Source organism: Silurus meridionalis, chromosome 4 (genome assembly GCF_014805685.1).
Source record: "Silurus meridionalis isolate SWU-2019-XX chromosome 4, ASM1480568v1, whole genome shotgun sequence".
In the NCBI taxonomy this organism is placed as follows: domain Eukaryota; kingdom Metazoa; phylum Chordata; class Actinopteri; order Siluriformes; family Siluridae; genus Silurus; species Silurus meridionalis.
Window position 1 is genome coordinate 36,955,819 of NC_060887.1, and position 23,654 is coordinate 36,979,472.

Consider the following 23,654-nt stretch of genomic DNA (forward strand, 5'->3'; position numbering starts at 1 on the left):
ATCACTGATGTGGACTGAACCCATATATCAGAACGATAGCACATGAGCAAAGCGATGAGCAAAAAAGCACACTGTAAATTTGCAAGGCTATTAAACTAAACAACATAATCAGCAAAAGCACACAAGGCAACTCATCAAATATTAAAGACGCTTGGATTTTTATGGTCTAATGCACTGAAAGGTCACACGAATCGATGCGAATCATTACATGAGCCGTTGACCGGTACTGAGAACTGTGGAGTGTGCTGGCATTCCCGCTCTGCTCCGGGCTGACGAGAGGTCTTACACTAGGCTGAGTGTTATCATTTTTAACAAATTGACTTTATACATGTGTACCAGGGTCCACATGCTCAGAGCTCAGAGGTTAAGTATAATCTGGCAAATGCTAATGAGCTAGCTAATTAATATTAATAATCTCTCTCTCGCTTTCTGTCAAGTTAAACTTGCTCGTAAGGTATCAGTGACCAATGCCACAATTCACCCTGACGATGTTCCACATGAACAGCCTAAAGATCCATGAAGTAACTGAGCATTGAAAACTGACTATTATTTAAACATGCATTCTTATGTTTATGCTGCTGTTTATCTGTAAATTCTGTCAATTACATTAATAATAATAATAATAATAATACTGTAATTATTATTAATAATAATTAATAAATAAAATACAAATTTTATTCAATTGCAAATCTTATTTTCTATTCTATTATACATTTTATTCTATTTTTCTTATTTTCATTTTATTCCTTATACAGTGGAACCTCGGCGCTCGCGAGGGTTAGGGACCAAGACCGTCATGAGTTCAATTTCGCGACCTTTTGATACACCCCTTCCAACCCAGTAAAAACCCAAAGAACACTATACGAAATCGATTGAAATGAGTAAATAACACTATTTCACTCCATAACACTTAATTATTAGACTATTTTAACAATGCTTTATGTAAATTAACAGCAATTACAATGCTTAATTAAAAAAAATAAAGTACAGGTACTTGCTCACGAGCCGATCTGAATGAGAGTCGCAGTCGGAATGAAAGTCGCGAGCATGCGAGGTCGCGAGCGCTGAGGCCGCGAGTTCCGAGGTTCCACTGTATATATTTTTCCTTTTTTTATATTTTATAAATTGTCTTTTCCTTTCTATTTATTTTTCCTTTTTTCATGGACTGGACCAGTTGTTAAAAGTCTTTTACTGCGTGTCATACTGTGTATGGTTCTGTACAATAGAAATAAAATTGGAATTTAAAATTCACTCTTTTGGGAAGATGTTCCACTAGATTTTGGTGTGTGTTTGTGGAGGTTTGTGTTCATCAGCCACAAGGGTGTTATGTACAGTAGGTGAGGAGGCCTGGGGTGCAGTCAGCGTTCACATTCATCCCAAAGGTGTTCAGTAGGGATGACCATAAAAAAAAAAGCATTGCAACAGTCCATGCGTGAAGTGACAAGAGCATGAACTATAATAGCAGTGCTCCTCAGTGAGACAGCCGTGCAGAGGTGATTTATATTACAGATGTTATAGTAAGCCGTCCGGGAGATCTTGTTAATAGGTGCTTCAAAAGATAAGGTGTTGTCGAGGATAACACCAAAGCTCTTAAACTGTGTTGAAAGAGCAGCTGTAGAACAGTCTACAATTTATTAATCTATTGCCAGATAATTTTGTGTTTTTTCTAGAAGTCAATACTTATATTCTGGAGAAAACTTTCTGGCAATAGAACAAGATTATGTACTTAACGTGCACAAAGCCAGCACCATGAAGACTGGCTTTACAAGGTTTGGAGTGGAAAACCTCCTGCTATAGAGCTCTGACAACACTGCTCTTTCAACACAGGTTAAGAGCTTGTGTGTTAAACCCTTTTGCTATTTTGTGTTTTGTGTTTTGTATTTTTCCTACACTGTCTTGTGTTGTCTTTGCACTGTCTTGTGTTGTCTTACACTGTCTTGTGTTGTCTTACACTGTCTTGTGTTGTCTTTGCACTGTCTTGTGTTGTCTTACACTGTCTTGTGTTGTCTTTGCACTGTCTTGTGTTGTCTTAAACTGTCTTGTGTTGTCTTTGCACTGTCTTGTGTTGTCTTTGCACTGTCTTGTGTTGTCTTACACTGTCTTGTGTTGTCTTTGCACTGTCTTGTGTTGTCTTACACTGTCTTGTGTTGTCTTTGCACTGTCTTGTGTTGTCTTACACTGTCTTGTGTTGTCTTACACTGTCTTGTGTTGTCTTTGCACTGTCTTGTGTTGTCTTAAACTGTCTTGTGTTGTCTTGCACTGTCTTGTGTTGTCTTACACTGTCTTGTGTTGTCTTACACTGTCTTGTGTTGTCTTTGCACTGTCTTGTGTTGTCTTACACTGTCTTGTGTTGTCTTACACTGTCTTGTGTTGTCCTACACTGTCTTGTGTTGTCTTTGCACTGTCTTGTGTTGTCCTATACTGTCTTGTGTTGTCTTACAGTGTCTTGTGTTGTCTTACAGTGTCTTGTGTTGTCTTTGCACTGTCTTGTGTTGTCTTACACTGTCTTGTGTTGTCTTACACTGTCTTGTGTTGTCTTTGCACTGTCTTGTGTTGTCCTATACTGTCTTGTGTTGTCTTACAGTGTCTTGTGTTGTCTTACAGTGTCTTGTGTTGTCTTACACTGTCTTGTGTTGTCCTACACTGTCTTGTGTTGTCTTTGCACTGTCTTGTGTTGTCTTACACTGTCTTGTGTTGTCTTACACTGTCTTGTGTTGTCTTACTGTCTTGTGTTGTCTTTACACTGTCTTGTGTTGTCTTACACTGTCTTGTGTTGTCTTACACTGTCTTGTGTTGTCTACACTGTCTTGTGTTGTCTTACACTGTCTTGTGTTGTCTTACACTGTCTTGTGTTGTCTTACACTGTCTTGTGTTGTCTTACTGTCTTGTGTTGTCTTACACTGTCTTGTGTTGTCTTACACTGTCTTGTGTTGTCTTACACTGTCTTGTGTTGTCTTAAACTGTCTTGTGTTGTCTTACACTGTCTTGTGTTGTCTTTGCAATGTCTTGTGTTGTCTTTGCACTGTCTTGTGTTGTCTTTGCAATGTCTTGTGTTGTCTTACACTGTCTTGTGTTGTCTTACACTGTCTTGTGTTGTCTTAAACGGTCTTGTGTTGTCCCACACTGTCTTGTGTTGTCTTACACTGTCTTGTGTTGTCCAACACTGTCTTGTGTTGTCCTACATTGTCTTGTGTTGTCTTACACTGTCTTGTGTTGTCTTACACTGTCTGTCTTGCACTGTTTGCACCAGGTTGCACATGATGCACTTTATGTGGCGATGACTCTTACTAGTCCTTAACTCTGTGTTTTCTTTTATGTAGCTTTATGTTGTTTTATGTTGTTTATGTAGCACCAGGGTTCTGGAGGAACATTGATTCATTTCCCTGTGTACTACGTCAGATATATATGGTTAAAATGACAACAAAAGCTTCTTGACTTGACTTGACCTCAACCCTATTGAACACCTTTGGGTTGAATGTAAACGCTGACTGCACCCCAGGTCTCCTTACCTCACCTACATCAGTGCCTGACTTTACTAACACCCTTGTAGCTGATTGAATCTCACACAAATCTCCACAAACTCTAGTGGAACATCTTTCCAAAAAAATAGAGATTACAATGTTGAAAACCCTAGTAAAATTCTGGTTCTAAAAAAATGTCTAAAACTTCGGTACATGTTTAAATCCATGTCATAGTAAATTATTTGTAGCCGAGGGTATTATCAATGTAGATCAGTAATAAATAGTATTTAAAATGTATTGCTATTTATTTATATAATATGTATATACTTTATTTATAAAAGTATTTCTAGTTTATTACTGTACATAAGCGCATTTCTTAACTATGTGTACTTTGAGTATTTTTTTTATTTGCGAAAACTTTTCGATGCATTTCGTTGTGAAATATATTTTCTTTTCACTCCACTCCATTTCAGAAAAACATTCCTCACTAATATAAAAACATAAAAGAGTATTAAATGAGAAGTTGTGCTGAGCGTACAAGTGTAACCTTTCGGTTTTGATGAGAGTCTGGGTGGAATAAGGCTTCTCTCACTGTGTGTGTGTGTGTGTGTGTGTGTGTGTGTGTGTGTGTGTGTGTGTGTGTGTTATTGTATGTGCAGTCAAATGCACTGAACTGCATCCATTATTCACATAGAGTTCTCATATATCAGTACTTTTACTTTTCATACTTAAGTCTTTCAAAAAGGAGAACTTTTAGCACTTTTACTCTGGAGTCACTGGAGGATTAGCACATTTATTTAACTAGATTATTGTGTTGATGTATTTTAGTGACACCGTGTTCCCAGCCTCTCACCTTGTTCCTGCGGAAATGGTAAAGCAGCACCATGCCGATGAAGTCCAACAGCATGCAGACGCCCTGAAAGGCCAACACAGCCATACGGAGATATCCTTCACTTTGAGCCACGCATGGCGTATCGTCCTTACAGTGAACGCAGCCCTCCTGACAGGGCAGACACAGGCTGGGGCCGGCAGCATCCTGCGTGCTCACGACCTTCCCTAAACAGGAAACAGGAAAAAAAAAGTACACTGCTTGTGTAGTAAAGAAAATGCTGGAGGATAATTCCCGTTTTTAAAATGCTTGGACCGCACTTTATTTTTAATACTATATAAAAAAAAATTCTCACCCTATACTAAGAAGTGATGTGTTCCAGAGGAGATGCTCTAAAAGCATTATTTTTATTTCAACTAAATCATTTAGCTCATGGTCCTTCTGTTTTCCATCCACCTTGCGTTTCCTCTTAACTCCTTACTTTAGCAGGAGTTAAATCTCTGGAATATTTATGCACTCTGCTTGAATCTGATTGGTCAGGAAATTAAAAAAAAAAAAAACATATATAACAGCACCTGAATGATTGCCAGTCAAAAGTTTGGAAACACCTAGTCTTTAATCATTCCATGATAGATAACACTCCTGATGACTGTGAAGCTCAGATGTACAGACTGCATGTTGATGAAGGTGATGGAATGGTTGCCATGTTGGTTTCTTTCATTTTCCAGAATAAGTCTCCAACCTTCCCTTCTCCAAAACATCCCTAAGCTTCCACCTCCATGTTTTTGATTGTGGTGGTGAGGCAGTCTGATCAGATCTTCTCTTCTGGTCTCCATCTTAAACAAGTTCTTCTGTTAGAAACAAAACTTCACATGGACTTCAGTTGGACTCAACTGAACTTTCTCCCACTCTTTTACAGTGCCCTCCACAATTATTGGCACCCCTGTTTAAGATGTGGTCGTGGACTTCTAAAAATTCTCCTTTTTTTAAAAAAAACATAGAACCCAAATGCAAAAAAAGAGAAAATCCAACCTTTTATTTAAGTACATTACTTTGGTGGTAAAAAAATCACACATTTAGAAAAAAAAAAACCTTGAAATCATGTGTGCCACAATTATTGGCACCCCTGATGTTAATACTTTGTACAACCTCCTTTTGCCAACAAGACAGCACTTAATCTCCTCCTATAACATTTCACAAGATTGGAGAACACAGAGAGAGGGATTTTTGACCATTCTTCTTTGCACAATCTTTCTAGATCATCCAGTGTCCTGGGTCCTCTCTTATGCACTCTTCTCTTTAGCTCGCCCCACAGGTTTTCGATTGGGTTGAGGTCTGGGGACTGAGATGGCCATGGGAGGACCTTGAGTTTGTGACTGCTGAACCACTTTTGTGTAGATTTTGCCACATGTTTTGGATCATTATCCTGCTGAAAGACCCAATGACGACCCATCTTCAGCTTTCTGGCAGAGGCCATCAGGTTTTTATTTAAAATATCCTGGTACTTCAAAGCGTTCATAATGCCATGCACCCTAACAAGGTTCCCAGGGCCTTTGGAAGAGAAACAGGCCCACAGCATCACAGATCCTCCACCATACTTCACGGTGGGCATGAGGTGCTTTTCGGCATACTCATCTTTTGTTTTACGCCAGACCCACTTAGAGTGTTTGTTGCCAAAAAGCTCAATCTTAGTCTCATCTGACCAAAGCACACGATCCCAGTTGAAGTCCCAGTACCGCTTAGCAAACTCCAGGCGTTTACGTTTGTGAGTGTTAGTGAGAAAAGGCTTTTTCCTTGCATGCCTCCCAAACAGCTTGTTGGCATGTAGAGAGCGTCTGATGGTTGTTTTGGAGACTCTGTGACCCCAAGATGCCACTCTTTGATGCAATTCTGTGACGGTGAGCTTGGGAAATTTTTTTACTTCTCTTACCATCCTCCTCACTGTGCGTTGTGGCAAGATAAACTTGGGACCTCTTCGAGCCTTGTTTGTCACTGTTCCAGTTGTTTTAAACTTCTTAATGATTCCTCTGACTGTAGATACCGGCAAGTTAAGGCGAGTGGCTATTTTCTTGTAGCCATTGCCTGACTTATGAAGGTCGACACACATCTGCCTTACTTGAATGGTGTGTTCTCTTGTCTTTGCCATGTTGACAAATGGGTAAGAGAATTAGGCCTCTGTGTCACGTCATATTTATACCCCAGGGAAACAGGAAATCATGAATTACTAATTAAAAGTCCCTAGATACCCTGACCAACCTTAGCAACTACAGAAAAATATATTTAAAAAAAAAACAATTAAATTTTTCAGAGGAATTGTTAGGGGTGCCAATAATTGTGGCACACATGATTTCAGGGTTTTTTTTTTTTAAATGTGTGATTTTTTTACCACCAAAGTAATGTACTTAAATGAAAGGTTGGATTTTTCTCTTTTTTTGCATTTGGGTTCTACGTTATTTTAAAAAAAGAGAATTTTTAGAAGTCCACGACCACATCTTAAACAGGGGTGCCAATAATTGTGGAGGGCACTGTACTCTCCAATTCTTCAATACTCTCCAATTCATTTACTCTCTTACAAAGTTTGTTGCATAGGAACATGTGTCATAAAAACCTGACTTTTCCAGCCATCTGTTGTTCTTCTCCAAACCGTTACCACAAACTTGGAGGCACACAATTATATGACATCTTTAAATGCAGTAGCATTACATTTTCCCTTCACTTGAACTAGGAGGCCCAAACCTGTTCCAGCATGACAGTGCTCCTGTGCACAAAGCCAGTTTCATGAAGATCTGCTTTACTTGAGTGGCCTCCTATACACTGGTTATGGTGGTGTTTTCCTTCTAACATTCAAGAAATGTTGTAGTGTGAAACAAAACACACTTTTACACTCAGAGAAAGACAGCAGAGAGAGATGGCAGGAAGACTGAGAGAGAAAGAGATGCAAAGAGAGAAGTAATGTGATACGTGAGTGTGATAAGTGGTGGTGAGGTTCTGAATGTGAACACACACACACACACACACACACACACATAAAGGGAAAAAGAAACTGGACGAAGAGAGACATAAAGAGGGGAGTAATATAATAAGAAGTGGTGAGTGTGGTGTATTAGAGAAACCTTCAGCCACAGTGTGAAGCTCTTCCAACTCAGGGGGATAAAAACCTTCCTTTGTTTTTGTTTTTTGTCTTCATCCATCTTCTCTGTTGAATTTAATTGTTGAGATGCATTATATAGACAAACGTATTGTGGCACTTGATTTTTCTCTCCCTATGTGGTTCTACTAGAAGACCCAAAACATTTCCAGCAAGAAAATGCCCAAAGCAAGTTTGAAAAGGAAAAACATAGAGGTGGCATCAAAAAGTTTTAAAACTGGCTCTGTTAACAAGAAAGTACTTTATTGATCTATGTTTACACACCATCATCTTCAAAACAGTCCCCTTGTACTGCAATACACTGGCCCCGGTGTTCTTCTGGAATGTGTCCTGGAAGTCTTCTTTTCAAAGTGTGTCAAGCAACTTCTGCGATTCGCACCAGATCTCCACAATGGTGTCAAAATCTATATCTTTGGGAAGTGGGAGAAGTGTGCAGGAGCCAAATCTGGCGAGGAGTGTATGTGCGGAAGTGGGATCACGTTATTTCCGGTAAGAAACTCAGGTGTGATAAGAGCTCAGTGACAGGGTGCACACATGGTCAGAATTGCAGAAGTGGTAACGCACGTGGTAAGAACAGCACCGGTTGCACAGCTCCCCATGTACACAATGTCTTTTGGCATATTGACTTATGAAGTTCGGTGCTCCCTGTGACTGTGCATGCAGCCTTGTGCTGCCATCTGTTGAACTGTTACAAAACTGGTGTAAAAAAACCTTTTGATTCTACCTATAGCTGGAGATGAAGTCATTATTATTTTAAACTTTTATTATTATCAAACTGTCAAGTCAAAAAAATATGGATCATCATAAAAATCATGGAGAACATGTATGGAGGTCTGTCTGTCTGTCTGTCTGTCTATCTATCTATCTATCTATCTATCTATCTATCTATCTATCTATATTAAAAATATGAAGAACAATCAATTAAATATCACAATATTATTCAGAAAGAAATCGTCATTCATTTTTAAATGAATTATACCTATCAATTTTAGAACAGACTTGATAGCATATCAAAATAATAAAGTTGTGGGCATTTGAGAGTTCATTGTTGAAAAACTGAGAAAATAGTTGCAAATAACGCCATAATAAATGAAAGATGCCATTCACAACCTAAAAAACACACAAGTCAAATCAACATATTTTCCCATGTTTTAGTTTATTAATAACAATAATAATAATAATAATAATCATCATCATCATCATCATCATCATTTTTATTTTTTTATAGTGCCCTCATAAGTTAGATCTCAAAGTGCTTTCCAAGCATGAAAACATAAAAAAAGAAAAAGAAATGTAATTAAAAATATAAATAAATTAGAAATAATAAAAATAGTAATAATAATTGAAAAAATAAGTTAATAAAATAAACATCACAGATACATCACAAATAATATATAAAATCTAAATCTGAGAATAAAAATTCACACTTTGATTTTAATTAATCATGTAGTAAAAGGATATCAGGAAAAAGTAGAAAAACAGGTAACATTCATTCGATCATTCATTCATTCATTCATTCATTCATTCATTCATTCATTCACAATATGTGCACATTCAGTTCTGCGCATTTCTTAATACGTTTGCAAAAAAAATAGTAAACAGTAATATACAAGGATGCACAAAGGGCATTATTTGCAGCTATTTTTAACAACAAAATCTCAAATGCCTACATCTTTTTTATTTAAAAATATCCTTATCATGTCTGTTTTCTTAAACTGATAAGGATAATTCATTAGCCTACATCTCACCTCACACTCCTTTACTAAAGCTATGTAAAGCAGATGCACAGCTTCTGTGTGAACTGTAAAGCCCACCTTCTCTGATATGATTGGCTATCTATTAGATATAGACAAGCATTGTTAGACAGCAGAGGCAAACCTTTAACAAATTAACTTTATTGTAACAACATTCATTATATATGCATTAAACTGTGCCATAGAGGGAATTAAATAATATAAAAGGTTGGGGGGGTCCAAATCCTAGAAACACCAATCTGCCACTCCTGGGCCCTTGAGCAAGGCCCAAGAGCTATAAATCTGTAAATATGTGGTTGCGTTGACTATTGTGGTTGGGGCTCTGCTCTTATCACCCACCTGAGGTTGTTAATTTTCCCGTACCATCATATATGAATGTATTCTATTTCTCTTTAAATTTCACCAAACTTCTAAAAACAATCATTCGGGAGAGTTTCTTCAGACTAACATTTTAAGTCAGGTGAAAGAGTTAGCTTCGGCCTCCAAGGAGAGAACAGCAGAGGCGAGAGTTTGCGAGAACATCTAAAAATAACACCATTCTGTCAGGCTGGTCCCATAAAATCTCTAAAGTCTTTAAACCATCACTGTGTCCTAAATCTTTGAGTAGGAGAGATGGAGTTTGGTTTATTGGAAATCTCAAGCTAACTCGTAAGCCACCATTTGTCAGAGTGGCCCATTTCCTTTCCAGCTTATCCGTCTGCCTGGCGCTTTACATTCTACATCATTTTCCTTTAAACTGTCTTTCACAGGTCGTGCCAACAGCCAATCGAAGCATGGGCTGTGAAAGTGTGAAAGGTGCAGGAGTGTTTGATCAGTTTTAAAGGAAAAAAATCTTCTCATCCAGCAAAATGAATAAAAACTTTTATTCAAGGAATTTGGTTCATTTATACAGAATTCAACTGAAATGTTAGATTTTGGATACCTGCATTCCTTCAACACGACTACTTATGCAACATTTGATCATAATAATACATAGAAGGAAAAAAATTATAATGCAAAGAACAAAGGACAAATTATGAGACAGAAATGATTCAGGTCCATACTCGAAGAACGTCTCCAGCGTATGTAACCCTGGTTCCCTGAGGGAATGCTGAGATGCTATGTCAACAACGCTTTAGGAACGAGAGTTCAATACCGCATGACTGACCAATCCCTGTGTAAGGGCACAGCTAGGTCGAAGGACAAAAGTGGCACTGAGATCAAGGTTATAAAACCTGACGAAGGTCAGTGGGGTGGACAAGCCTGCAGCTTGGCAGATGGAAGGACCCTCTTGGAGGTAAAGTCCAAAGGACCAAGCCTTAAAGGCTGCCACACTCCAGGCAACCAGAGGACCCATAGTAGGATGCAATAGCATAGATAATCCACCTGCTAAGAGTCTGTTTGGTCACAGGGAGGCTTCTCCTTGGAAGACCGGAGCAGGTAACTGTTGTTCCGACTTCCTCCACAGACTCGATCTGTGGACGTAAATGTGCTCACACCGGACACAGCCGGTTCAACTTTTGCTGGTCTGGGGCCTAAAAAGGAGGAGGATAGAATGCCTGGAGCCTGATAGGTCGTGGGTCGACCGAGGGCACCTTAGGAATGTAATCCGTTCTAGGGTACAGGAAATCACTGGCCATGCCTGAAGTGAACTCCAGAAAAGAGGGGGCCACAGAAAGGGCCTAAAGATCCCCTACTCGCTTAAGACAGGAAATAGCCAGGAGGAACACAGTCTCAACTGTTGAATCCTGAACCTCCAGGATACTTCGGCCAATAGCTCAAAGGGGGGCTCATATAGAGCCTCCAACACAGGCACTCCAGGTCGCTCCAGGGGCCTCAGCTTCCAGGTGCCATGGAAAAAATGTTTCAAGAGCGGGTCTCTGCCAAGTGATTGCCCCGCCAAGGGAGCATGAAATGCCGAAATGGCAGATGAGTAGACGTTGTGGGTGAACAGAGCCAACCCTTTAGCAAACTGAAGGAAATCCAGCACTAAACCAACTGGGCAGTTAACTGGATCCAATTGGTGCTGATCGCACCATACACTGAACAGGTGCCATATAGTGGCATACAACCTCCTTGTGGAGGGAGCTCTGGATTGAAAAATGGTCTCTACCACCACTGTGTCTCTACATTTACATTTGCGGCATTTAGCAGATGCCCTTATCCAGAGCGACGTACAAACCTACCACTTTGGTGGCCACAGCCACAGCCTCCAAAACTCTTGGCGGGGGTGAATTATTGTGCCCCTGAATAAGATAGAAAATCCATCCTGAGTGAAACTCACAGAGAGAGCTAAATCCACCATACGGCGGAACTCTTGGACCTCCTGGCCGCCCATGATGCCTCCTACGTCTAACTCCTACGTCCCACAGCAGGTCAGCCTGATATGCCTATAACACTGCCATGGTGTGCAGGCATGCAGCGGCTTGATTTGCTGAGGTGTAAGCCTAACAAAACCCAACGTGTTACGCAGGGGCTTGGTAGGAATTTGTCCGGGTCTTCAGGGATGATGCAACACTCGTGGAGAGATAGCTAGCCAGGGTCTCTTCAACCCAGGGCACCGACCCATAACCAAGCTCATTCAGTCCCATAATGTTGAAATACAACGCGGATTTAGGACTAAAAAGCTGTCCGAATACGACCTCGCCCAGGACCTGGACACCTCTGGGTGCAGGTCAGGTAAGAACGGCAGACTCTGACACGGAGGTTGTGACGTAGGCTGCAGAAAGCAATCTTCAAGTTTACAGCCAGATCTAGCTTGAAAATGGCACAACCACATCCTCGGAGGGAGAGAGGCGGAGTTAAATGCTGCAAAAGAAACCGCAAAAAGGCGTGCTCCCGAAGCTTGCAAACGAGCACTGGGTCGAGCCGGTAAAGCAGGAGAAAGGGACAAGCCCGTTTTAAAACCCTCTGCGAGGTCCATCTGCAAAGTCCATTTGCAAACCCCAGGAATTAGCGTGCTGCTCCGCCTCAGCAAGAGCAGGACCAGAACTGCAAGGAGCAGGGGCACCCTCCTCGAAGAATGCCCACCGGGGGCAGAGCGTTTGCATATACATGCTGTATATAATCATAATTCCAAATTAGACCCAAATCTGACCTAATGGTGGTGCAAAAGTGTTGGGAACACCTCCTCCAAAATTAGTCTAAAATGTTCCTCTCCTCTTTTGGAAAAGAGGAGGGACTGTACGAAGAATATTAATAAGAAAAGGTAGAATAACAATGCTTGTTTGGTGCTTGGCCCCCTATAAATAATATTTGCCACATTATATTTACTATATACAGTACATTCACGGCATTTGGCAGATGCCCTTAACCAGAGTGCCTAACAATTATCTCATTTATACATCTGAGCTGTTGAGGGTATAATGTGCTGTCAAAGGGCCTATGTGTATGAAAGAAGAGAAAATATGAGAAAATATATTAGATAATGGTAAAGTGGTATTTAAAAAATAGTACAAATATTTTTAGATGTGCAAAATGTAATAAAGTATACCAAACCAAAAACATTAACAGTGACAATGGCAATGACTATTTAAGGTGCTTTGTGCAAATGCAGACTGAACAAGAGTATGATTAAAGGGAGAACTGAGAATAAGAGACGTATGGGAGAGTTTAGATGGACATGCTCGCATTAAGATGTCTGATTGCTTGCGGGAAGAAGCTCCTTCTAAGCCACTCAGATTTGGCCATCAGACAGCGGAAGTAATTGCTTGATGGCAGCAGACTTATGAACTCTGATCAGAAGCTCAACATCTTAACTACAAAGTTATACTGCCAAAATCCCAATTACATATTGACTACATTTATAATTATAATGGCATTTTGCATGCTGTATACATTTGTCTTTATGTATTAAACAGTAGTGTTACTAATTAAAAAGCCTGCATACATTATAAAGTCAACAATGTGTTAGTGGTTTGGTATAAAAATGGCAGAGAACTTACTCTTGACGCCGTTGATGGCCACTCTGCTGGGGTGGTAGAAGCCACTCTTGCACTGACATTTGTATTTGTCCAGGAGGAAGCCGTGACCCGGGACGGGGAGGCACTGAGAAACAAACACAAGATGAACTTAAAGGTTTGAACGTAATCATACATGCAGCCTCGATTAAAGTGAAAATTAACATTAAGGAAATGTTTGCCATCTCCACACTTTCCCCTCGGGAGGGTGTTAGCATTGTTTTAGGCATGAGCTCAAATGATGAGAGATACTCCCGCAATTACAAGATCAAACAGAGGTTTGAACAGAGCTCAGATCTGAAGAAATCAATGGTATAGAGCAAATCAGATGTGGGGAAAGAACCCAGAAAGCAGGCTAAAATGTGACTTTTTAGGGATTTTTAAGCTGTCAACATTTGTTATCTTATTGTGAAATACTGATCAGGCATTATATTATGACATTATAACATTGAGCGGTAAAGTGAATAAGACTGATGATCTCTTCATCATGGCACCTGTTAGTGGGTGGGATATATTGGACAGCAAGTGAAGATTTTGTCCTCAAAGTTGATGTGTTGGAAGCAGGAAAAATGGGCAAGTGTAACAATTTGAGTGAGTTTGACAAGGGACAAATTGTGATGGCTAGACGACTGGGTCAGCATCTCCAAAAACTGCGGCTCTTGTGTGATGTTCTCTGTCTACAGTGGTCTGTATCTATCAAAAGTGAACCAACGACAGGGTCATAAGCGACTGAGGCTCACTGATGCACATGGAAGTGAAGCTTCAGCTCAAATTGCTGAAAAAGTTAATGCTGTTAATGCTCAACAGGTACAGTTATGCCTGATCGGTGTATTCTATGATAATTTTCTTAACAACCTGCAATAATAGAGATTCACCCAGATTGGACAAGCCTTCAATAATCAGACATTGTAGACTGTGATAAAAAGACGTTTTTGTAATACTAATGTTAGTAATACATTTTTAATCCATGTATTAATGTATTCCTAACCTACAATTATCACATTTATACAACTGAGCGGGTAAGTTTTGAGGGTCTTGCTTAAGGGCCCAGCAGTGACAGCATAGTAGTGGTGGAATTTGAACTCATAGCCTTCTGATCAATAGTCCAACATCTTAAACACTCAGATACCCCTTCCCCAATACATTACATTTAATGTATAATTTAATGTAATTATTTTAATAATAATAAAGAACAAACATCTGATCAAGGGTTCAGGCCCCAGGTATTGACAAGCTGTCACCCACGGGGTCTCTGAGCAAGCCCCCTAACCTCTGTGCTCCAGAGGCATTGTATCATAGCTGACCCTGCACTCTGACCTACGCTTCCAAACATCACTGGGATATATTAAGACAGTATTTCACTGTACTGTAATGTATATGTGACAAGTAAATGCTTTAGTTCTTCTTCTTCTTTCAGCTTCTCCCATTAGGGGTCGCCACAGCGGATCATCCATCTCCATACCCAATGTCCTCTACATCTGCCTCTTTCAAACCAACTACCTGCATGTCTTCCCTCACCATATCCATAGACCTCCTCATTGGTCTTTCTCTTTTTCTCCTTCCTGGCAGCATTCTCCAACCGATATACCCCATGTTCCTCCTCTGCACATGTCCAAACCATCTCAATCTCCTCTCCTTCACCTTGTATCCCAAACATCTACATGCGCTGTCCCTCTAATAAACTTGTTTCTAATCCTGTCCATCGTCATCACTCTCAACAAAAACCTCAACATCTTCAGCCTTGCTACCTCCAGCTCCACCTCCTGTCTTTTACTCAATGCCACTGTCTCTAAACCATACAACATCTCAGGTCTCACTCCTGCTATCACTCTTCTCCACCCCTCCACCCTGCCTGCACTTCTCTAACACACTCTCCATTACTTTGCACTGTTGACCCCAGGTACCTGAACTCCACCTTCTCCACCTCTTCTCCCTGCAACCCCACCACTCCAGTGTCCTCCCTCTCATTCACACACATGTACTCTGTCTTACTCCTACTGCCTTTTATTCCCCTTCTCTCCAGCACATTTCTCCACCTCTCCAGGCTCTTTTCAACCTACTCCCTACTCTCACCACAAATCACAATATCATCCACAAACATCATAGTCCACAAAGAGTCCTGTCTGACCTCATCCTTCAACCTGTCCATCACCACTGCAAACAGGAAAGGGCTCAGAGCCGATCCTTGATGCAGTCCAACCTCCACCTTGAACCAGTCTGCTGTTCCTACTGCACACTTCACTGCTGTCACACTGTCCTCATACATGTCCTGCACCACCTTAACATACTTCTCTGCCACACCTGACTTCCTTGTACAATACCACAACTCCTCTCTGTCGTACGTTTTCTCTAAATCCACAAACACACAATGCAGCTCCTTCTGACCTTCTCTATACTTCTCCATCAACATTCTCAAAACAAATAATGCGTCTGTGGTGCTCTTCCTGGGCATAAAACCATACTGTTGCTCACAGATGGTCACCTCTTCTATCACCATCTATCTATCTATCTATCTATCTATCTATCTATCTATCTATCTATCTATCTATCTATCTATCTATCCATCTCTCTATCACTTCATTTACATCAGGAAGAAGATTTTGAACATGCCTCCATCAGTGATTTAAAAGTCAACACTCCACAGCTCCCTGAAGATCTGCTGTAATGAACAAGCAACCTCTAGGATGCTTAGAAATGCAAAACTTTAAAAAAGTGAAACTTTTAAGAGAAAGCTATTCCTGGCGCTCTTTATAACTCAGAATTTTCCTGAAATGACACCTCACCATTTAGGTGAACAGCCAGACTAACATGGGAGAACGGCTCCACTTTTAAAGTTTAGCAGATATATTCTATTCTTCACACTGAGGTTGTGGAAGCGAGATTGAACGCCATTTGGATGCTCAGCAGGATTTCAGACCGAACTCCATATTAATTAAGGAGTATTTTAATAGATTCCTCTTAATTTGGGTTGCAGATTACTTTATTAGCTTAAAAATTGCATTTGAGTTCTGGTTAATGCAGCGTGACAGATAGATGCTGTTGTGTGCCAGGAATTGATTTGGGCTTTTTTTTCTTTTTTTTCCTTTTTTTTTTTTTGCTAGAGGGCATGTGTGTAAAAGTAGGAAATGAGAATTGGTGTTTGTGAAACTAATTGCCCCTAAACTATTTCAATGTTTTAAAAAGTCACGAGCGGCTGATCGTTATCATTTAAGACCACACAGTAATTATCTAATTAAAGAGTTCTAAAGAAATCTCATCGGGATTTTCCTCTCGGCAGCTCTTCATTGTGCCAAAGTCTGTCATGAATGTTACATATCATCGTTCTGCCACAGCATTTTTTTTAAAGACATAATTAGCACTGAAACAAAAAGAGTCATGAATACACAAAGACTCATGAATCAGCTCGGGGAGGTGAGCTCAAGTTCACTAATACAAATCTAGAAAACTCGGAGTAAATGTTGAATTGAATTTGAAAAAAAGTCAAAATAGTTTACATTATGCTGAAGTTTTTAAGTGAAAAAAAAAATAAAAATACATGAACTGTAATGAATTAATACCTTGAAATATCTTGTAATATATGGAATAAATAAATCTTAAAATAAAAAAAAATTAAATAACATGTCATCTTAAAAAAATACCAGCTTATTGTCTAGAAATAATGACCACATTTAGATATAATGAGACAAAGTGTATTGAGGTCATTTGTGTCAAATTACTGAAATAAGTAAAAAAGTGTATACAATCTATACAATTTAAACAATCTAATATCAAATCCTAAAAATCTAAATTATTAAGAAATTCAAAATAGCAAACTCTATGAAATGAAAATAACTATTGAAAAGTATATTTCAGCTTGTAATTGTATATACAAGTATTTGGGCACCGGCCTTTTCCCAGTCATATGGGGTTTCTTCCCCAAATGCTAATTTAAACGCATATAATTGTATATGATGCTTTTAAATTGAATAGCTTGACATTTTTCCTTCTCTTAAACTAAGAAACCCAAAACAGTTCCAGCACCACAAAGCCCCTGTGCACAAAACCAGCTTCATGTAGATTTAGTATTAGTAATTCAACTGAATTTGAAGATCTTGAGTAACCTCCTATAGACCCATATATATATATATATAGTTCTGACCTCAACCCTATTAAATACCTTTGGGATGAATGTGAACGTTGACTGCACCCTGAGCCCCCTTACCTTCTCACCTACACAAGCACAAACATCTTCCCAGAAGAGTTAATGTTACTATAACAGTAAATAGGGATATATTTCAGTGGGGTCTCTGAAGTTAGGTAAAGGCAGGACAATGGTAAGGATGGCACAGATGGTGGCTCTTTACAGTTCCCCAGCTGACAAACTCCACCATCTGAATGGATGCAGGATGGATTGAGGGGTTTAAAAGCTCGCCACTTGTAATCCATTTAGTTTTAAAATGAAGGAGAGAAGGAAAAATCAGGGACATGTTTCAAATGTAGAAAAACTAGACATAAAAGAAATCATAAATAGATATATTTTTGTCAGAGAGCCAATGACCAATTCCAAACACTGTTTTAGAAAAAGTGACCAATCCCATGCACTCTTGTAGAAAGTCTGATTTATCTCACCCACACATACAAGAAGTGTCAGAAAGTTAGGGTTATAGGATCCAAGGCAGATGCAAAAGGAGCAGGGGAGAAAGGCTGTGCAGAGCTGAATCGGAAGCCGATTCAGGAGTCGATTCAGGAGTCGATTCCGGAGCCGATTCAGAGCCGATTCAGAGAGCCGATTCAGAGAGCCGATTCAGAGAGCCGATGTGCGCGAAGGGTGAGGATTCGAGCGGAAACCAGAGCGCGTTCAGCGCGAGCCGGAAACCAGAGCGCGTTCAGCGCGAGCAGAGCAGAGCCGAGCCGGAAACCGGAACACGCCCAGCGCGAGCAGAGCAGAGCAGAGCCGAGCCGAGCCGGAAACCAGAGCGCGTTCAGCGCGAGCAGAGCAGAGCAGAGCCGAGCCGAGCCGGAAACCAGAGCGCGTTCAGCGCGAGCCGGAAACCGAAGGACAGAATGTTCAGGTCAGAGACAACGAAACAAACAAAAGAACAAACAAACAAAACAGAATACGCTGGAGAGTGCTCAGGGCAAGCCTAAAGACAATCTGGCACTGACTGGAGGATTCAGGCGTCCTTATAAGTGCCAGAAAATCATACACCAAATCCGTGCAGCTGGTTGGGAGTGGGCGTTTCCTCTGTGGTTGAGGCGGTAATACCTGAAGTGCTCAAGCGGGCTGACAGTACCCCCCCGCCCAGGGCGGCCCCGGACGCCCCAACAGGCTGCCCCGGGTGGGCCTGATGAAAGCCAGCAATCAGGTCAGGGTCCAGGATAAAGCGGAGGGGACCCAGGAGCGCTCCTCAGGACCATAGCCCTCCCAATCCACAAGGTACTGAAGGCCCCGCCACGACGACGGGAGCGGAGCAGGCGGCGCACGGTGTAGGCAGGACCCCCAGCAATGACCCGGGCGGGCGGAGGGGGCCTGGCGGAGGGCACCAGGGAGCAGGCCTGAACGGGTCGAACCCTAGACACATGAAACGTAGGGTGGACCCGGAGCGCCCTGGGGAGCCTGAGCCGGAGGGCCACGGGATTAATAACCTTGGAAATGGGGAAGGGGCCGATAAAGCGCGGGGCGAGCTTCCGACAGGTGGCCTTAAGGGAAGGTCCCAGTAGAGAGCCACACACGTTGCCCGGCACGGTGGCGGGGGCTAGGCACCGCCACGGTTGGCCCCTGGCAAAGCCTTATGCCATTCTTGAGCAGGGCTGCTCGGGCCGTCCTCCAGCCTCGGCGGCAGCGGCGAAAGAAAAGGCGGCAGAAGGAACGGCGGACCGGGGTTCCTGGTTGGAGAAAATCGGCGGCAGAAAACCGTGGACCACCTGGAAGGCGCAAGTCCTGTGGCAGCAGTGGGAAGAGTGTTATGGGCATACTCAATCCATAAAAGTTTGTCCGACCAGGAGGAGGGTTCCCGACTGCAAAGGAGGCGGAGACCGGTCTCAAGATCCTGGTTGAGCCTCTCGGTCTGTCCGTTCGTCTGGGGTGAAACCCAGATGAGAGGCTGGTCGAGATGCCCAGGAGGCGGCAGAACTCCCTCCAAAACTGCGCCGAGAATTGGGGTCCGCGGTCCGAGACGATATCTCTGGGGAAACCATGGAGGCGGAATATGTGCTGGAGGGCCAGCTTGGCGGTTTCCTTGGCAGGCGGCAGCTTGGGCAGAGCGATGAAGTGGCCCATCTTAGAAAATCGATCAATGACCGTCATGACAACCGTGTTGCCACTGGAAATGGGCAGCCCGGTAGCGAAGTCCATGGCGATGTGCGACCACGGGCGTTTCGGGATAGGAAGGGGCCGAAGAAGACCATGGGGGCGGCCACGAGGGTTCTTGTGTTGGGCACAGTCGGGGCAGGCGCGACAAAGTCCCGGTGTCCTTTACTACAGAAGGCCACCAGAAGCGTGCCTTGACCAGAGACAAGGTGCGAGGCTGACCGGGTGACAGAAGAACAGGGAGTTGTGACACCACTGAAGAACTCCAGGGCGGAGACCCTCGGGGACGAACAGGAGACCAGTAGGGCAACCCTCAGGGACAGGGCCCCTGTCTTGGGCATTCTTGACCCGCTCCTCCAAAGCGAGACTAAGGGTGTGGACCGACACAGACTTGGCAAGGATGGTCTCTGGGCATGGCTCCTCCTCCTCCAGGGCATGAACCCTAGAGGCGCATCAGGCTTGACATTCCGGCTCCCAGGCCGGTACGAAGAGAGAACCGGAAGCGGCCAAAGAAAAGGCCCCATCTAGCCTGTCGGGGGTTGAGTCGTTTAGCCGATTGGAGGTACTCAAGGTTGCGATGATCCGTCCAGACCAGAAAGGGACCTCCGCACCCTCCAACCAATGGCGCCATTCCTCCAAGGCCAGTTTGACAGCCAGGAGCTCCCTCTCACCCACCGGGTAGTTACGTTCAGAGGAGCTAAGGCGCCTGGAAAAAAAAGCGCAAGGATGCAGGCGGTTATCCTCAGGGCAGACCTGGGAGAGCACTGCCCCACCCCCACACCGGGCGTCAACTTCAACCACGAACTGCCGAGCGGGTCAGGAAAGATGAGGATGGGCGCCTCCGTGAATCGCCGCTAAGCTCCAGAAAAGCCTCCTCAGCCTCAGGGCCCCAGAAGAACGAGCGGAGGGAAGACGTCAGGAGGTGGAGGGGCGCCGCCACCGAACTATAGCCCTTTACGAAGCGGCGATAAAAATTGGCGAAGCCCAAGAACCTTTGTAAATGGCGGCGGGAGGTGGGGGTCGGCCAGTCCCGGATAGCCTGGACCCTGGCAGGGTCCATCCGGATATTACCGCGGAAAGCAGGTATCCCAGGAACGAGGTTTGTGAGGTGTGGAACTCACATTTCTCAGGTTTAACATAAAGCCCGTTCTTGAGAAGTCTCTCCAAGACCTGACGCACCTGCCGGATGTGTTCGTCCATGGAACGGGAGAAGATCAGGATATCATCCAGGTAGACAAACACAAACGTATTAAGCATGTCACGGAGGACCTCGTTGACCAGAGCCTGAAAGACGGCCGGAGCGTTGGTTAGGCCGAACGGCATGACGAGGTACTCGTAATGACCAGCTGGGGTATTGAAGGCGGTCTTCCATTCATCCCCTCCTGATCGCACCAGGTGGTATGCGTTGCGTAGATCCAGCTTAGTGAAGATCGTGGCACCATGCAGGAGTTCGAACGCCGAGGCCATAAGCGGCAAGGGTAACGGTTCCGGATAGTGATCGCATTAAGACCCGGTAGTCAATACATGGGCGTAGGGACTTATCCTTCTTTTCGACAAAGAAGAAACCCGCACCAGCCGGGGAGGAGGATGGTCGGATGATCCCTGCTGCCAGAGACTCCTGGATATACTGGTTCATGCTAGTCCTCCGGGCCGATAACTGATACAGGCGCCCCTAGGGGGACTGGCTCCGGGATGCAGGTCGATGGCACAGTCGAAGTGCCGGTGGGGAGGCAGGGAGGTAGCCAAGGCCTTACTGAACACGCGCGCAAGGCCATGATAGACCTCAGGAACCGACGCCATATCGGAGTGCTCGGGAGTGACAGCCGGCAGTGGCTTGGGTGGAGGAAGAGCAAGACAGTGGCGAGCAATGCACACCCCAATCAAGAATACGCCTGTCATCCAATCAACACGTGGGTTGTGTTTCCGAAGCCAAGGGAACCCGAGCATAATGGGGGCTTGGGAGAGGAGATGACCAGGAAGGAAAGCCACTCGATGTTGTTCCCCACTGACATGAGCAGAGGCCTAGTGCGGTCGTGGCCCGGCCCAAAAGGCTGCCGTCCAGGGCTCTGATCAGCAGAGCTTCAGGCAGGGGCTCCATGGGAACCAGCAGCTGCTGGGCAAGCTTGAGGTCGATGAACTCGGCATCAGCCCGGGTCGGCGAAGGCAGCCAACTCCGTGCCATCGGGGCCAACCTGGAGGTGGACCAAGATAGTGGGTTTGGAGGGAGCGGGGGAAGCGCGGCTCGTGGGTGCTCCCTCCATTACCGACGAGCCTTGCCTTTTACTGGGCAGGATGCGGCCATGTGCCCTTTACCTCCGCAGTAGAGGCAAAGACCTAGAGACCGGCGTTTTCCTTCTCAGCGGGGTCAGGTGGTGGCGTCCTATCTCCATGGCCTGTGGCGGAGAGAAAGAACGGGTGCCAGAACCCGAAACACGAGGAGGAACCGCTCGCAGTTAAAGGACTGTGAGGACCTAGGCTCTGAGTTGGGTAACCACGCTCCCGGCGGCGTTCCCTTATGCGCCGATCGATGCGTGTAGCCAGGGAGATCAGCGAATCCAGATCCCGGGGTGGATCACGAGCGGCAAGTTCGTCCTTAACAGCAGAGGAGAGGCCCTGGAGGAAAGTGTCATAGAGCGCGATGCGATCCCATCCGCTGTCAGTGGCCTGGGTCCGGAACTCAGCCGCGTACTCCGCAACAGGCGTTGCCCTGTGCGGCCGAGACCAGGGAGCGGGCGGCATCTTGGCGTGGCGTGGGCGTGCGAAGACCTTCCGGAGTTCCGCAGAAAAGCCGGTGAGCGATCCGCAGTTGGGTGATCGGCTTTCCCACTCCGCAGTGGCCCACCTTAGGGCTCGGCCTGACAGGAGGGAAATGACGTAGGCCACCTTGGAGCGCTCTGTACCGAATTGAGAGGGTTGCATGCTAAAAATCAGGTCGCACTGCATAATAAATGAACGGCAGGAGTCAGGGTCGCCCGAAAACCGGGCTGGCTGCGCGAGCTGAGGCTCACGCATGGCTGAAGGGGCGATAGGAGGAGCAGGGGCCTGCCGGGCCGGAGCAGCAGATGATGATGGCGGCAAAGCACCTGTGGTGAGCCGGTCGCCAAAACGTGCGCAAAAATCCCATGATTTCCTGCACGCCAGTAGAGAGGTTCTGGATTTGTTGCTCCTGCGCCGCTTGTTGGCGAGCCAAGGCCGTTAAAGCGGCGCTAGAGGCAGGTACATCCACGGGATCCATGTTGGCCAGATTGTTCTGTCAGAAAGTTAGGGTTATAGGATCCAAGGCAGATGCAAAAGGAGCAGGGAGAAAGGCTGTGCAGAGCTGAATCGGGAAGCCGATTCAGGAGTCGATTCAGGAGTCGATTCCGAGCCGATTCAGAGAGCCGATTCAGAGAGCCGATTCAGAGAGCCGATTCAGAGAGCCGATGTGCGCGAAGGGTGAGGATTCCGAGCCGGAAACCAGAGCGCGTTCAGCGCGAGCCGGAAACCAGAGCGCGTTCAGCGCGAGCAGAGCAGAGCCGAGCCGGAAACCGGAACACGCCCAGCGCGAGCAGAGCAGAGCAGAGCCGAGCCGAAACCAGAGCGCGTTCAGCGCGAGCAGAGCAGAGCAGAGCAGAGCCGAGCCGAACCGGAAACCGGGCGCGTTCAGCGCGAGCGAAACCGAAGGACAGAATGTTCAGGTCAGAGACAACGAAACAAACAAAAGAACAAACAAACAAAACAGAATACGCTGGAGAGTGCTCAGGGCAAGCCTAAAGACAATCTGGCACTGACTGAAGGATTCAGGCGTCCTTATAAGTGCCAGAAAATCATACACCAAATCCGTGCAGCTGGTTGGGAGTGGGCGTTTCCTCTGTGGTTGAGGCGGTAATACCTGAAGTGCTCAAGCGGGCTGACAGGAAGTACCAATCCCATGCACTTTTAGAAAAATGTAACTACTCCCACCCACCATTTAACAAAATGTGACTCCACCCACCCACTCCTTTAGAAAGTACAATCAAGCCCATGCACTCTTACAAAAATGTGACTAATCCCACCAGCACTTGCAGAAAGTTTGACCACTTCCACACACTTTTACAAAACATGTGACTAATCCCACCAATGTTTTTTAGAAAGTGTGACTAATCCCACCCACTCTTTCAGAATGCATGAGCAATTCCACACTCTTACAAAATATGTGACTAATCCTAGACAATCTTAAAAAAAAAAAAGATTAATCCCATCCTTTAAAATTTTGA

The 23,654-nt window shown here is 44.3% G+C and overlaps 1 protein-coding gene across 1 annotated transcript in view; it reads right to left on the minus strand.

The window, feature by feature from the left end:
- The window catches only part of gpr158a (G protein-coupled receptor 158a), a 152,048-nt gene that overhangs the window by 63,587 nt on the left and 64,807 nt on the right, over positions 1 to 23,654 (minus strand). Inside the window, 2 exon segments of the mRNA XM_046847487.1 lie at positions 4,315 to 4,517; positions 13,116 to 13,218. Coding sequence (XP_046703443.1) covers positions 4,315 to 4,517; positions 13,116 to 13,218 — 306 coding nt within the window.